This window comes from Dryas octopetala, chromosome 9 (genome assembly GCF_963921425.1).
Source record: "Dryas octopetala chromosome 9, drDryOcto1.1, whole genome shotgun sequence".
Lineage (NCBI taxonomy): Eukaryota > Viridiplantae > Streptophyta > Magnoliopsida > Rosales > Rosaceae > Dryas > Dryas octopetala.
The window spans coordinates 1,981,753-1,996,729 of record NC_141374.1 but is presented as its reverse complement, the minus strand read 5'-3'; the positions used below and the strand labels follow the sequence as shown (position 1 = coordinate 1,996,729).

The window sequence follows — 14,977 nt, the reverse complement described above, 5'->3', positions numbered from 1 at the left end:
AGAATATAGTCGTTGGGAGTGTGGTAGATTTTTAGAAATTTTTTCTGAAATTTTTTTAAAAAATTTCGAGTATTTTATGGATTTTACAATTAATTTAGTAATATTTTTTTAAAAAAATAGAATCAGAGTGATCTACGCCCTTGATATCCAACGGCTATGTAATCTGGGCCGTTGGATTCAAGGACCAGTCCATATTTAAGCAATTTCGAAAAAGGCCCAATCATGCCAAGAAATCCTACCCATTCAGCCACAACGGTCAATTAATCATTCCCCTTACTTGATCTTCACATGCTGGCTTTGGCAACAAACAAAAAAAGCAACATTGCAGCTTTGGTGTCAGCTCCCCTCTCTCCTCCTGCAAGTCTTCACATGGTGGGCCATCACAATTTTGGGTAACAAAAAAAATGGGTTACACTGTTATCTAAATATAGATAACACATTGGGCCACAAGGGAATATAGGTAACAAATTCCGGCCCATTGTGGGGAGTTGTGTAATGACCCGACCCAAGTTTCGTTCTTTTATATAAGATCAAGTTAATTACATTCGGTGGTGATCCAGTAAGAAAGTTTAATTTGAAAGAGACTTGTACATTCTAATAAGAAATGGGTAATTAAACGGGAAATTTAGGAAAGATAAAACTTTTAGAAAAATTTCAATAGATGGGGGTAATGAAGTAGTAGTTCATAACGTATTTCCGAAGACGGACCTTAAATTTGGGCCACGGTTTGAGAGAGTGGGGCGTAACATTTTAGGGGCAATTTTGTCCTTCCACAAGAAAGTTCTAGAAATTTTTTTTAGTATAAAATTCAGACTTCTCTAGAAACCCCCAGGAAATTACTCAACACACCCCCTTATTTTTCCTCTCTCTCTCTCTCTCTCTCTCTCTCTCTCTCTCTCTCTCTCTCTCTCTCCCGCTCTCTCTTCCTTCTTCCGCAACCACCCCTGCGCACACCACCAGCCATCACTGCAAGTCTCGCCGCCGACCACCACCCGTCAACCCAAAGCCACCGCCCGACTCTCGCATGCGCAGACTACCCGCCGACGCCCCTAACAACCAGCCTCCGCGCGCACAGAAAAGTCTCAGCTGCGCCACCAGCAACCAGCGACAAGCCGGCCAGTTCTGGTCACTTCCAGCCGACGTTGAGCAGCTGACAACCTTCCCCAGCCGCCGGCGCCACCAGCTCAGCCACCCTCAGCTCCGGTTGCAGCGAACAGCTCAGAAACGAGCGAAAAGGCAGCCGGCAACCTTTTCAAAATCCGGCCAGTTTTCTACCCCATTTTCCACGAAATTTTGGGGGTTTTTCCTCTCTAGGTAATGGGCTCCCTTTCCCTTTAAATTGCTGTTTAAAAACTTGAGAAATTAGAGTTTGATTTTTGAGCATTTGAGACTATTTCGGGTTTCCTAAGGAATTCGAAGTTGGAGGAGTGTTCTTGATGGGTTTGAGATGATTTTCACTCTAGGAATCTTAAATTTAGGATTAGGATCATAAACTTTGAGAAAATTTCAAGGAAATATAGAGGAATTGAAAATTTTGATTGGAGGTATTATGCCCAAATTGGTTAATGGAGAAATTGGCAAAATGAAGTGCTTCTAAATGCATTGAGGACAATTTTAAATCCTTAGGATCCCTAGTTTATGTTATAAGTGAAATAAGTAAGGGAAAATTTGCAAAATTGAGAAAATAGGAATGGAGAAAAAATTTGCTTAACTTGGTAGGATTAGATTGGGTTATGGAAGTATATAGAGGAGTATTTTAGTTGTTTCCAAGTTGTTGGAGGCGTTGTATGATGGGTGAATTAAAACGAGACCAAGAAGTCAAGAGAATAACACTTAGATTCAATTCCACACTTTAATCTACGTTCTATACCAAGTCTAATTTATGTTTTGTATGCTTGGTTGTTTTAGGCGACGCTCCCGAGACTAGAGGTGATTCATCCGGAGGCCGACACTAGGCTCCAATATTGTGAGTGGATTTTCTTTTGCTTGCAAAGTTTATGAGTTTTATGGTTTTTATATTACTTTTGAAATTTTGAATTAAATAATGAAATAATGAATTGAGTAAAGTCCGTTTTGCATTAATAAATATTTTAAATGGATTGAATTATTTGCCATGTTGATCTAAGGGTTATTAAATAATTAAACAAATTATTTAATAGGCCGTCTAAGTACCCACTGATTATTAAGTAGGTCTTTGGGACCCATCACGGCACACACATAGGCTTTGGGCCTTGTGCCGGGATGCCTCGCCCTTTGGGGGTAGTCTACGTGCACGTGCGACACTTTGGCTTATTGTACGACGGCGATTCGACGGTACAAGGGCCACTATATGTTCACTTGTATGACGGCGATTCGACGGTACAAGGGACACCATAAGTCCACTTGCATGACGGCGTTGCGACGGTGCGGGTGGAAGGGCAATCTACGTGCATGTACGACACTTTGGCTTATTGTACGACGGCGATTCGACGGTATAAGGGCCACCGTGTGTCCACTTGTATGACGGCATTGCGACGGTACAAGGGACACCGTAAATCCACTCGCATGACGGCGTTACGACGGTGCGGGTGGAAGGTTAAGTAGACGCTCCACTTGGTGCGACGGTCTTGTACGGTACCAATGTGGAGCCCGTCAAATGGGTGCTTATATGGCCAACGATAATTCTAAAAACTTTATAGATAAAAATATTTTTAGTCATTATTTTTATCAGTCCAAAGCATATTTTAAAATGGGGGAAATCTATTGTGTTTGTGCAATTGAGAATATTAATAAAATGTTTTACCTTATTAACTTTGTTATTATTTGATTTGTTCATCCACTCACAGAGTCTTTCTCACCATGAGTCATTTTCTTTGTGTTTTAATGGTTCCCCCAGGTGGAAGCGGCAGCCAGTCACAATTTTCTCGTCGAGGCGGGCTTTCTCTTCGTATTGTATAGTGTAGGATTTCTTGTAAACTTTATCTTGTAGTTTGGCTCTGATGTTTGGTTGTAACCTTATAAAATTGTAAATTTTATGTTGGGTCGGAGACCCAAATTGGTTGTGGTAGGGAAGTTGGAAATTTAGAAATGTGTTTTAACAGGTTATAAAATTTTGGGTTAGTCCATTTTCAGGGGAGGTTCTGCCGAATTTTCGGTAGGATTTTCCTTGATTTTAAATTCCTGCATGACCTCTCCGAGTTTCAGGGTGAAATCTGGGGGCGGTCCTGTCAAGTTGTTACCCATTTGTTACCCAAAATGGGTTTTTGGGTAACATTTTCAGATGCATTGTGGTAGGCCTAATAAGAACTTAGCAATAGTAGGATGTATACCTAATTTTCCATTGAAAATCAATTAATTTAATTTACATATAAAAGTAAGTATAAGAACAAAGAATTATAACATGAAAGTGAATATAAAAACTTAAGTGTAAGTCTAATGTATATAGGAAAGTAACATAAAATAGATTATAAATTTAATTTAGAATTTCAAGATTTAATGAAAATGTTTGGAAGTAAATATGTTAATATGATATAAGCACAACCTGTAGATAATAGTTTTTTAGAAGGAACTGAATAAAATTTACCCAATTTAAAACTTACAGTAAATAATAGGCAATTGTTGCCACTTTTTGTACAACTTATTTTAATTACTTGGATATTTGAAATGAATACCAAGTTGTAGCTCAAAAATATACGAATCGCTTGATGTAAGGATATCGTATAAATACGAGGTCGATCCCACGAAGAATGTAGGTAATTGGTAATAATTTACTTAACTAGCATTTATTGAAAACAATAAATAGAAAGAAGGGTTGAGAGGTAAATAGCTACGTCCTAAGTGCATAAAAATAAATAAACCTCCATTGACATGATAGCATTCAGAATCCATCATAATTCTCAATTTCTACCCTAACTATCTTAAAGTTTTGTCTACCAACTAGGTTTGGCTAGTGACTAGTGGCAACTGCTTTTAACATATTATGTTTCCTTACTTTCATACTTAGATCTCAAAACAATATCACTAAGTAGTTAACTAAATATGCTCCTATGGCTACGGCCTGCTACCCTAGGTTTACTGTTTACGTATCCAGAGTCATTATAAGTTTCTTGAAATGGTCAAAACATGTAAGTCATAGCGGTAAGACAAAGCATTCTTTACTTCCTACAAAACTAATCTCAATGTTCTTGTGAATTCAATGTCTTTGTCTATTACACATTAAATCCTAATATTAATTAGATGTATTATACTCTAGGACGCCCAATCTTTAAGAATAAATACCTAATTTATCTTTAAACTAGCGATTAAGAATTTAACATATGCAATCATTTAAATTAGTGAACTAATTATCATGCTTCTAGGGTTTGATTAAAACTTCAAATTAGGGTTTCATCCTAATTCTAGCATGGTAATGGAGTTCTTAACTAATTCATATTAAAGTGATGGTTTGATCCATCACTAACAAGAAAAACATAAACATAATTGAAATAACAAGATCAAAATAACAAAACTATAAACTATATAAATAATATGAGAGTTGGGTACAAGAAAAACCAAAGGAATACAAAAGGGGAGCATCGGTAAGGTGATCAGCGGCGGCGCACAGTGGCAGTAGTGGCGGCTTGTGCTTGGCAAGACTCTTCTCTTCCTTCTCCTTCTCCTTCTCCTTCTCTTTCCTGGCTTCCTCTCTCCCTTCTCATGCCTCATTCTCTCTTCTCTCTCTCAAAGCTCTGAATTCTCTTTAGAATGGGTAATGTTTAGAATGAGGGTGTGAGGGGATTTATATAGGTGTTGAGGAGGTGCAAAGCTAACTCGCATCTGATTGGATGAGGATTGCTTAAGGGGCAAGCAATAGGGGTGTGTGGAAAGCAAGGATGTGCAGCAAGATACTAGCGAAAAACCCTAGTTCTTTCCTTGCAAGCAAGCTAGGGGGTTGGGTCCTCTTCCTTCTTCTCCTCCACGTGCGGGCTTGTGTGGGCTGGACTTGGGGTGGCGTGGCCTTCTTACAACAAGGCCTAGCCTTGCTCGTGGGTTGTACTCCTCCTTGTGCGTGCAAGCCTAGTACAGCCGATCCAAGAAAATAGGAAGCCCTAGGCGAAAATCAAAGTTGAGGCCTTTCGTATAAACAAAAAAATTTAATAATAAAAAATTGTTGTAAAAAATTTACCATCCAAACAATCTTTTATTGCAGTTGTTGGGCAGCCCAGTTGTAAGGGCCGTAAAATTACCCACAATGCACCCAAGTTCAATTCCCCCTTCTCCAACTCAAAAAACAATCTTTTACTAATATCTCTAACAAATTTTCTGACAAATAAAAACTAATTGAACAAAAAAAGCAAAAGCAAAAAAGAGAAAGAGAGAGAGAAGTCATGGAAAAAGATAAGAGTGAGAGAGATGACAAGAAAAACTAGTGAAAAAAATGTTAGATATTACTTTGTTATAAGAAGCCTTATTTTAAAGACCAGGCTACTTTATTTTAAAAAGAGAGGCCCATCTATTTGAAGGATGAGGAGTCTAAATATGAGCTTAAAAATAAGAAAACAGGTGAAGATTGAGTCCACACAAAAAAATAAATAAAGAAGACTTTGTATTTCTTAGTGGGCTTAAAAACTAGTGGACCAAAATGAGGCCCTATATTGCCAAGGCCCTAGGCGGTCATCCAGCCCTCCTGCCCTCTGGGCTGCTCCTGGCCTAGTGAGGCTCGCCCTTGGGCTTGTTGTGTGCATGTGCATGGCTTGCATGCCTTCTTCGCATGCATGGTCATCTTCTCTCTTACCACCTTTGCATGAATCTTGCCACATTTCTCATGCACATATATGAAAACCCAAGGTAATCCCGAAATGGCCTTAAACCCCCTGTACTCAATCTTCATCAATTACTCAAAATCAAACAATCAAACCCGAATAGAATGAAAGCCCATTAAGAAAGGAAGAAAATCCACCTAATTTTGAAGTGAATAGCGCCGAAGTTTGGCCGAAATTCTGCGAGAAAGGGGGGGCGTTTCTAGCATCGTTCCTGTGCGCTCAAGGGCGGGGCTTCCAGGGGCACCGATGGGGATTTGTACTGGCGAGAAGAGCTTACTGGTGATCTGATTTGGTTGGTGGCGACCAGAGAAGCTGGCTAGCTGGCAGGTGTGTACACGCGCAGAGAGGGTCGTGCGAGGGAGAAGGAAGAAAAAGAGAGAGTGTGTGCGGGAGAGTGAGAGTTTGAGGGAAAGAGAGAGTGTGTTATAGAGATAGATAGATAGATGTAGAAAATTCTAGAGAGAGGAGAGAAAAATAAGATCTTAATGTGTATTAAAAGTTAAAAGTCTAAAATACCCCCAACTTCAAACGTCCGTAACTTTTAAACCATAACTTTGATTGACGCACGGTTCGCGTCTACAAGCTCGTGGGTTCGAGACATGTCCAACGAGTCCAAGTTCAAAACCAAAAGCCCAATAGATGAAAAGTAAAAAAATTGGATCAAACTAACCCCTTACTTGAAATCCTAAAAGTCCCCTTAAAAAAATTAAATAAAATCCAACAAATAACTTAACTAAATTTTAAAAAAACACTTGGGGTCAGGTCGTTACAAACTCCCTCCGTTAAGAAAATTTTATCCTCAAAATTTGTACCTGTCATGTGAAAAGATGCAGGTACTGAGCTCTCATCTGTTCCTCTGGTTCTCAAGTCGCCTATTCTACTATATGATTTCTCCATAGAACTTTGACCAGAGGAATGGTCTTGGTACAAAGCACCTGATCTCTACGATTCAAAAATCTCAACATGCTGCTCCTCATAAGACAAGTCATCTCTCAAATCAACGGGTTGGATCTCCAAAATATGAGAAGGATCCGGTCTATACTTATGTAATATAGACACATAAAACACATCGTGTATCCGAGAGAGCTCCATAGCTAAGGCAAGTTTATAAGAAACTGGACCAACTTGTTCCGTAATCTCATAAGGTCCGATGAAATGAGGACTTAACTTTTCTCGCTTCCCAAAACGTGCCACACCTTTCCAAGGTGATAGCTTCAAGAAAACATATATGGTTTCCTACCTTAAACTCAAGATCCTTTCTGCGTGTATCCACATAACTTTTTTGTCGATCTTGAGCCGCCTTCAACCTGCTCCTGATAACCTGTATCTTCTTTGATGTCATTTGTACAAACTCAGGTCCAATAAATTTTCTCTCACCAACTTCATCTCAACATATAGGCTTCATGCAATGTCTTCCATACAACGCCTCATAAGGAGCCATACCAATACTCGAGTGATAACTGTTATTGTATGCAAACTCCATCAAAAGTAGATGAGAATCTCAATTGCCTCTAAACTGTAATACACAAGACCTCAACATATCCTCCAAGATCTGTATAGTCTTCTTTAACTGTCCATCAGTCTGTGGGTGAAAGGCGATACTAAAATGTAACTTCGTACCCAAAGCCTGCTGCAAACTCTCCCAAAATCGAGAGGTAAACCGTGAATCTCTATCTGACACGATAGATACAGGGGCACCATGTAATCTCACAATCTCATCCACAAATAATTTTGCATATTTATCCAAAGTGTAGGTCTCACGGATGGGTAAGAAATGTGCAGACTTCGTGAGTCTATCAACAATCACCCAAATACCATTATGACCACGTACTTCGAGTACGAGGAAGTTTGAACAAGAAATCTATGGTAATGTGCTCTCATTTCCACTCAGGAATCGAGAGTGGTTGCATGAGTCCTAAAGGCTTTTGACGCTCTGCTTTTACTTGTTGACAAACTAAACATCTTGCAATCAACTCTGTTATTTCTCTTTTCACCCTTGGCCACCAATAATGCTTTCTAAGTGTACGATACATCTTTGTACTCCCTGGATGCATGGCATAGGCTGAACTATGAGCCTCGTCCAAAATCTCTCTCTTAAGCGCCTCATCTGCTAGTATACACAATCTAGTACCCATGACCAAGGCTCCGTCATCTCTAACTGCATAATCTGCTCTCAACCCACTTTTGACTTCATCTCTTAGTTTTATCAACAAGGGATCATGAAACTGGGCCTCGCGTACCTTATCGATAATCACAAGTCTAATCCAAACACTAGCCAACAAGGCTCCAGAATGATCTATGATGTTACTTTCCTTTTTCTGGAACTAGATATGTCACAACAAATTTGTACTTTCCTTAAGTCTCTGTGATTCAAGATACTTTGAATAAGGCCATGAATGATTCAAATGAATTCATGAAGAGGATGGCTTCTCAAATGATGACAAAGTTTGAAAAATATTAGTCGGAGTATAGTTTGATTCTTGCAGTTATAGTTATCTTGGATCCTAGATACAAAATTCAGTTTGTTGAGTTTAGTTACAAAAGACTTTATGAAAGTGGCTCCACTGAAATGAATAAGGTTCATGAAAAGCTCTTTGCTCATTTCGATTTGTACATGCAAGCCGCCCATTCTAAGTCTATTGGTTATACATTAACATCAAGCAATCCAAACATTACTTCTTCTTATGTTCATGAGATGGTGTCTAAAGAATGCATGGATGTTATGAAGGTAAACTACTATTTATTTTAAATTTTCTATATAGCTTACATATATTTCCTATCTAATTTATATGTATTTGAATCACTAAAAATATGATATCTGGTTTACATACATTTATTGTAAATTTGCTATCAATTTTTGTTTGTAAAGTGCCACTAAATCACTAGTATAGCTATCTGGTTTGCTATCTAGATTAGTGCTTGTTTGATATTTGCTATCTAATTTACATATATAGCTAAGTAATGCAAATTAAGTATGCCACTAACTTATTTTCTATTTAATGTAGATTTTGATGACTTTGAGAGTGAAAATTTATTTTTTCTGCACAAAAGACTCAATTGCAACTATATTTGGATGAACCAAAAGTAGATAGGAAGACAAACTCGAATGTTCTAGACTTTTGGAAAGCAAATCAGTTTCGATATCCTGAACTATCTATAAGGAAAAATCCCAAAATAAATTTGAAAATTTCCGGGTCTCACAGTAGTTTTGACTTATTGGAATGTTAATGTCCAGTTAACATTTCCTTCATCAACCAAGAACTTTTAAGAATCTAAGTATCCGATAACATGAGTCTCAATGACCTCCAAGCTCATCATATATCTTCTCTTAGATTTTCATGGACGCATTCAATGTGTAATACACATTCTCTTAGATTTTCTAAGTAGTGAATAATGTTTATACCCTATTAATGTGTAATACACATTAATTGAAATATCACTCAAGTCACTTTAACAAAATACCTTTGGTTAACCAATTACCATTGGTTTTATGGCATATTTCCAACAAGATTCACAAAGGTGGAAAGAGAAAGGCTTTGGTGGTTTACTTAGCTAGGCCTCTCGAGATGAAAAAGGTATAATCTTGACCTCTCTTGTTTTAAGTTTTGAAATGCTATGTTTTACATATTACAACCTATATGATCTTAGATTTAGAACTAGGAAAGTTTTATTTAGCTTCTACTTGCCATACTATGTAAGCCTAGATTGTCATGTTAATTTTCTAATTACCCTTCAGTTTTTCCCTTAATTTGAACACCTTGGACCTCTTTTTTGCATTTACACAATATATGGATGATGCCTCATAAAAGATCAACTTGCCCTTTTATTAATAGAAATATAGAAATAGAAAATATGCATCCCTAGAATTGGCTTTATGGCATATTCCTAACAAGATGGATCTCACGAAACATGATTTATATTAAGCTAGGGAGGTTGTTAAAACTTTATCAAGTCAATAAAATCCTTCATTAGTGCCATTGCCATAATGGGCTTCAATATTCAATCAATGCAACTTTCTGGTGGCGTCATTGGCCTCCCTTGAGTTAGACAGAGAGGGGGCTCGAAGAGATAGCATGGGGAAGCAAAAAAAGAAAGAGATGCAAATAGAAACACAAAGAGATAGAGAAAAAGAGAGAAAATGAGAAAAGGGGAGAGAGTGTGATAAAGAGAGAGAGAGAGAGAGAGAGAGAGAGAGAGAGAGAGAGAGGTGATCGGTTGGCCGATTGGTAGGGCCGTTGGTGTGGAGTGGGCCGTGGGACTAGGGTTAGGTTTGGTGTTTCTTGTTTCTTTTTAAATAATAGTTGTCTTTTATGGTCCTTTTGTATTGAATTAAAACTTGTCATTTCCTAAATTAAATAAAAAGAGGGCTCAGGTATAAATACATCCACCAACTATATATAAAGGGTATTTTAAGTTGTTACACGTTAACTATGTCCAATGTGACATTTAATTTATTTTAGGACAGAAATCTTAGTAGATGTGTTATAATAAAAGTTTTTGTTAGTTAATGTATGAATTTGAATTTTTTTTTTGTTGGTTATTTAAAATACTTTTTGTGGATATATTTGTACTTTAGCAGTTGAGCCTAAAAAGTATCTGATCAAAAGAAATGGTTGTTCAAATAGAAACTTAGAATCTCTACACCTTGTTTGGAGCCAATTTTTCTTTTTCGAACGCTTTATCTCAAACCAAAAAAGAACACTCTCCCTCCCTTCAGTCAAAAAGGAGAAAAAAAAACACTCTCCCTCCCCGAGCCTGAGATCCACTGCAAAAACTTGCAGAGCTTCACACGGGTAATTATTCTCTGCAATTTTAATCTCTGCTGTTTCTTTATCACAATATGAAAATCCCTCCTTCTCTCTCTCTCTCTCTCTCTCATACGCACACGCACAGGTATTTATTAAATAATTGAATCTTGTTGAATTTAATTTTATATGGGTCTTGAAGTTGTTCTACTTAGGGTTTATATATCGGGCATTTAAGGTTGTGTACCACTGGTTTCACATGTCCTTGCATTCTTGAATTCTGCATTCTGGTCTGGCCAAGAAAAAAGCAAATAAGATGAATTGTGAGATTCTTGTAGTTTTATAAAAGAGTAATAGTTTATGTTTTCCCCTTTTCTTGTTCCGTTTTGACTGCAACTCTCTTCGATTCCGTACTTTGCCTTAAAAAAAAAAAAAATTTAATCAGTGCCCAGCTTAGATCCGTAGTTGTACTCTCAGTTTAGACCATAAAATTGAGATATAAGGGGCTCTTTTTTTTTTTTTTTTCCTGTTTATTATTTTTATAGGTTATGAAAAGTCTGGTAGTGTTATATATTTAACCTGGACTCACGGGCTCATCACTTTATTTTCTCTTTTTACCAATTGTCGAGATTGGGTCGTGGAAATATTTCCATTATGCGATTTGAAAAAGAGTAACCGGGCTTTTACACTCTGCCAAAGTGGAATTACCTCAATATTGTCTTGCACATTAAAGCATCTGTAAAGCAGAAGGATCTCAGACCCAGGGAGCTGGTTTGTGGATTTATGGATGATGTTTATTACATCTACGTAGTTAAAATCATTAGTATGTGTTTACTTGTGGCCCTTTCTTCATGATTTTCTCTATTTGTATATGAAAAGCAGGTAAATATTTGTTTGTTTGTATGAAACTTGCAGCTCGAGTTGTGCTGCGGAAGGAAAAATTTCCCTTTATCAACTATAGGTTTAACTATAATATAATTTGGTTAAGAAACAGTTGATATCTGATTAGAAATTTGCATCTCATTTTGACAACCGTGTTAAGATATACTTAAATAATGTTTGATGTTTAAAAATGTCTTCATTGCAAGGACATCCTTGTTGATGTTATCTTTCTTCTGCTTATTCCTTTGCAGACAGGAGTCAGGGTCCTCTGAGTTAAGTTAGGCTTGTCCCTCAAATGGTGAACTCTAACCTCAACAACAGTGTACTGGGAAACAGTGTGGTTGGTGGTTCGTCTATGTACCATAAGCAATCAACATTAACAACGAAAAAGGTAGCATTGCGAGAGGTACAGAATGACAACAGAAGCTATGTGCCTAATCATCCTGAGAATTCTTGTATTTTAGGACGACCGGTTGTGGATCCCATTAAGGTTTCTGGAACTAAGTTACTCACCCCTGAGCGTCCTCAGAAACCCTCTTGCCACCAGTTCTTGAGCGTCAGTGGTGTAAGTGACCATGTCATGCATGGTGGGACTGGGAGGAAATTTGATTCAGAACTAGGCAAGCGAAGAATACAAGACGTGACAGGAAAAAATGCTGAATGTCTCAATTCCAAACGACATCTCTTACAAAAGCAGCCCGGCATACCTGAAGAAAGAACCGATAAGCAGGAGCATGAGACATCTTGTGTACCTGCAATTGCACCAATTCCTCTGGCTTCTCCCATGACCTTTTCACCTGATAAACCATTGGTTTCCAATTTTCTCAGAAAGCCTGGCAATGGTTTGCCAGCTGCTCATTCTAGGCACCATAGATTTACTCCTGAATCTGTGGTTCCTCATTTGGTTGATTCTGAGAGGAACATTGATGAGCAAAGGACCGAACGGTTTCTATGTCTACAGAATCTCTTGAGGCACTTTGATGAATCTGATCAGAGTGAATACATCACGAGTACGTCATTGTATTCTAGCAGTGCTGCTTCAAAACAAAATTTGATACCTACTTTTCTTCCTTTAATTTTGCCAGTACTGAAAATGCTCTTTGTTCATAATGTTAGTGCTTCGTTATCTATCTCCATCTGACCTTAGCAGACATGCTGTTGAGCTAGAGAAAAGATCAATGCAGCTATCAGTTGAGGAAGGTAATTCTATAAAAATGTCCAAAATTTTTTGAAGAATAAATATTTGTTAACATTTCAAGTATTATTTTACAAGTTATCAGTTGTTTTTAAGATTGTTTTACAAAAGTCATAATCCTCCCATTCATTTTAGGATGGGGTCTCTTAAAGCATCAAACTTACCTTTCTGATTTCTCCTATTCCTTTATTTCCTTATGGCACAAGGTAGTCTTTTCATTTTCTGGTTCTTTCATTGATCTAATTGACTAACTCTAGCAATCAATGCATTATGCAGCAAAAGAGATACAAAGGATGGAGGCTCTTAATATATTGGGGAAGTCTTCAATGACATGCAATTCTTCATTAGCCTTTAGCATGTTCAGTCCCAAAAGTGAAAAGCAATTAAGAAGCAAGAAGTGAGAAGCAAAGTCTTACTTTATAGCTCAGGTAGTGTTGTTACTGCAACTCTCACATTGAGGAACTGCTGCTGATTCTTCTACTGTAAGATGCCGTCCATTGCTTTTTCTCAACAAGAACAATAGGTAGTCTTACCAGTATATTATCTCAATTCAATTCAGAAAACCCCAAAATGTTTTTAGCGGAAAGGGGTAACTTATTTTCTCTTCTTTTCTTCTTTTGTACCTTTCTATACTTTTCCACGGCAGAAGAGGTTGTATTGCAATTAGTTCAGTTATAGTCAGGATCAATTATTTTAGACATCCGTTTTATTTATCAAAAAAATTCTACCATACAAACACACCTCTAACCCTCATATGTTGACAGGTTCACTTTTCTACTACTAGGGTATAAATTATCCACCATCAGTGTTTGTATCACACACTGATAGTATGACATACTGATAGTGTATCATAGACAGCTGCTATCTCACTGGCTACTGCAGCCCCATCCATGAATGAGCTTGCATCCATTTGACAATAATAAGTTGATACTTAGCTTTTATAGTGAGCCTTGAAGTTTTACTCATTTTTGGAAGTTATACTCATTTTTGGAAGTTCTAATGCATTACATTTACATATGTTCTTAAGCAGGCTTATAGTTTGATGTTTGTAATTTTGCCTTCAATTTGTGTTTTGTGTTTTTGTTTTGTTTTTATTTCCTTTGCAAATAGAAGCATGTTTTGCATTAATGGACAAACAAATTGTGCCATGGGAAAAAGCAGAGCATGAAGAGGTAAGATTTTCCAGTTCATTTTCAATAATTTTTTTTTTGTTGGATTTTAATGTCTTTGGTTAACCGGGGTCATGATATTCCATTATGAAGAATTCTAGTTACCTTATCCTTTGTGCCTTTTCTTCTGTTGTGTAGTCTTATGATCGGAAGTGTTTATTTTCTAAATCACCTTTTGAAGATCATATATACAAAAAATTAATCAAATAAAAAATCATTTAGTTGCATTATCAAATAAATATACAATTTTAGGAGCAGTTAGATTCATCATTTGTTTATTTGATATCAGTTAGGTAACTAAACGATTTTCGATTTGGTTAATTTTTTTTTAGATATGATCTTTAAAGGGCGATGTAGAAAATGAATGGTTTTGATCACGAGATTACATTACAGAATGGACAAAAGAAGAGAGAAGGCACAAAGGAAAAAAACAACTAGCATTCTTCCATTATTTGAACTGAAAACTTTGCCACCGTTGGACACATTAAAATCGAACTTATTGAATTACTTCAAGGGCTTCAATAATAATTAAGTTTTAGCTTTTTTTAGGGTCAAATTAATTTGTTTGCTTCTGTTAGTTTTTTTGGGGTTATAATTTGTTTTTGTTGCCCAACTAATGATTATAGGCTTTATAGCTCGACGTACTGCTAGACTAACTAGGACCAAATATTGTGCTTTGGGATAATAAGAGGGAAAATATCTGTTTATCATTTTGTTTGAAAACTTCACTTTTTTATAGTATTAACACGTTTTTTTTTTTTTTTTTTAATGTTGTATGCTGTATAAATGCTCAGCATAAAATAATCGGAAAATAGATATTTAACAATAATGCTTGGCTACGTATATGACTTAAGGCGAGAGAGGGTCTTCCACGGGGCATGCCCCATTGAAGATTAATCCCTTAAGGCGATGTTCCTCCTTACTGTTCGATGTAACAAAATTCGAAGTGGGCCCAGAGAGGAAGGCTCTGTGGCTAAGCTCTCTCCTCACCCATTCCAACCTTAGCAGATTGCCAGATTCGAAGTATTGTCAGCTTTCACACACACACACACACACACTCATTAAGAGGCTACGAGCACACATTTCAAGGCCCTTTTTTGCAATCGTGGCATCTTGTAAGTCGACCATGTCATAAATGGTTGTGCGTTAAATTTAGCTAAACACCAAAACCAGGATAAGGAACTATGAGTCATGAGTCATGACGTT

General features: G+C 37.2%; 1 protein-coding gene and 1 long non-coding RNA gene across 2 annotated transcripts; both read left to right on the top strand.

The window, feature by feature from the left end:
- Window positions 1-912: 912 nt before the first annotated feature.
- Window positions 913-3,065, top strand: LOC147273132 (uncharacterized). Its single transcript, XR_015119767.1, has 3 exons — window positions 913-1,314; window positions 1,909-1,966; window positions 2,876-3,065. It is a non-coding gene; the product is annotated as an uncharacterized LOC147273132 (long non-coding RNA).
- A 7,433-nt stretch (window positions 3,066-10,498) lies between these two features.
- Window positions 10,499-13,324, top strand: LOC147273131 (uncharacterized). Its single transcript, XM_086227955.1, has 4 exons — window positions 10,499-10,573; window positions 11,659-12,417; window positions 12,524-12,607; window positions 12,879-13,324. Exons 2-4 carry the CDS (start codon window positions 11,703-11,705, stop codon window positions 13,001-13,003), a joined length of 924 nt encoding a protein of 307 aa, XP_086084081.1. The 5' UTR covers window positions 10,499-10,573; window positions 11,659-11,702; the 3' UTR covers window positions 13,004-13,324.
- Window positions 13,325-14,977: the final 1,653 nt, after the last annotated feature.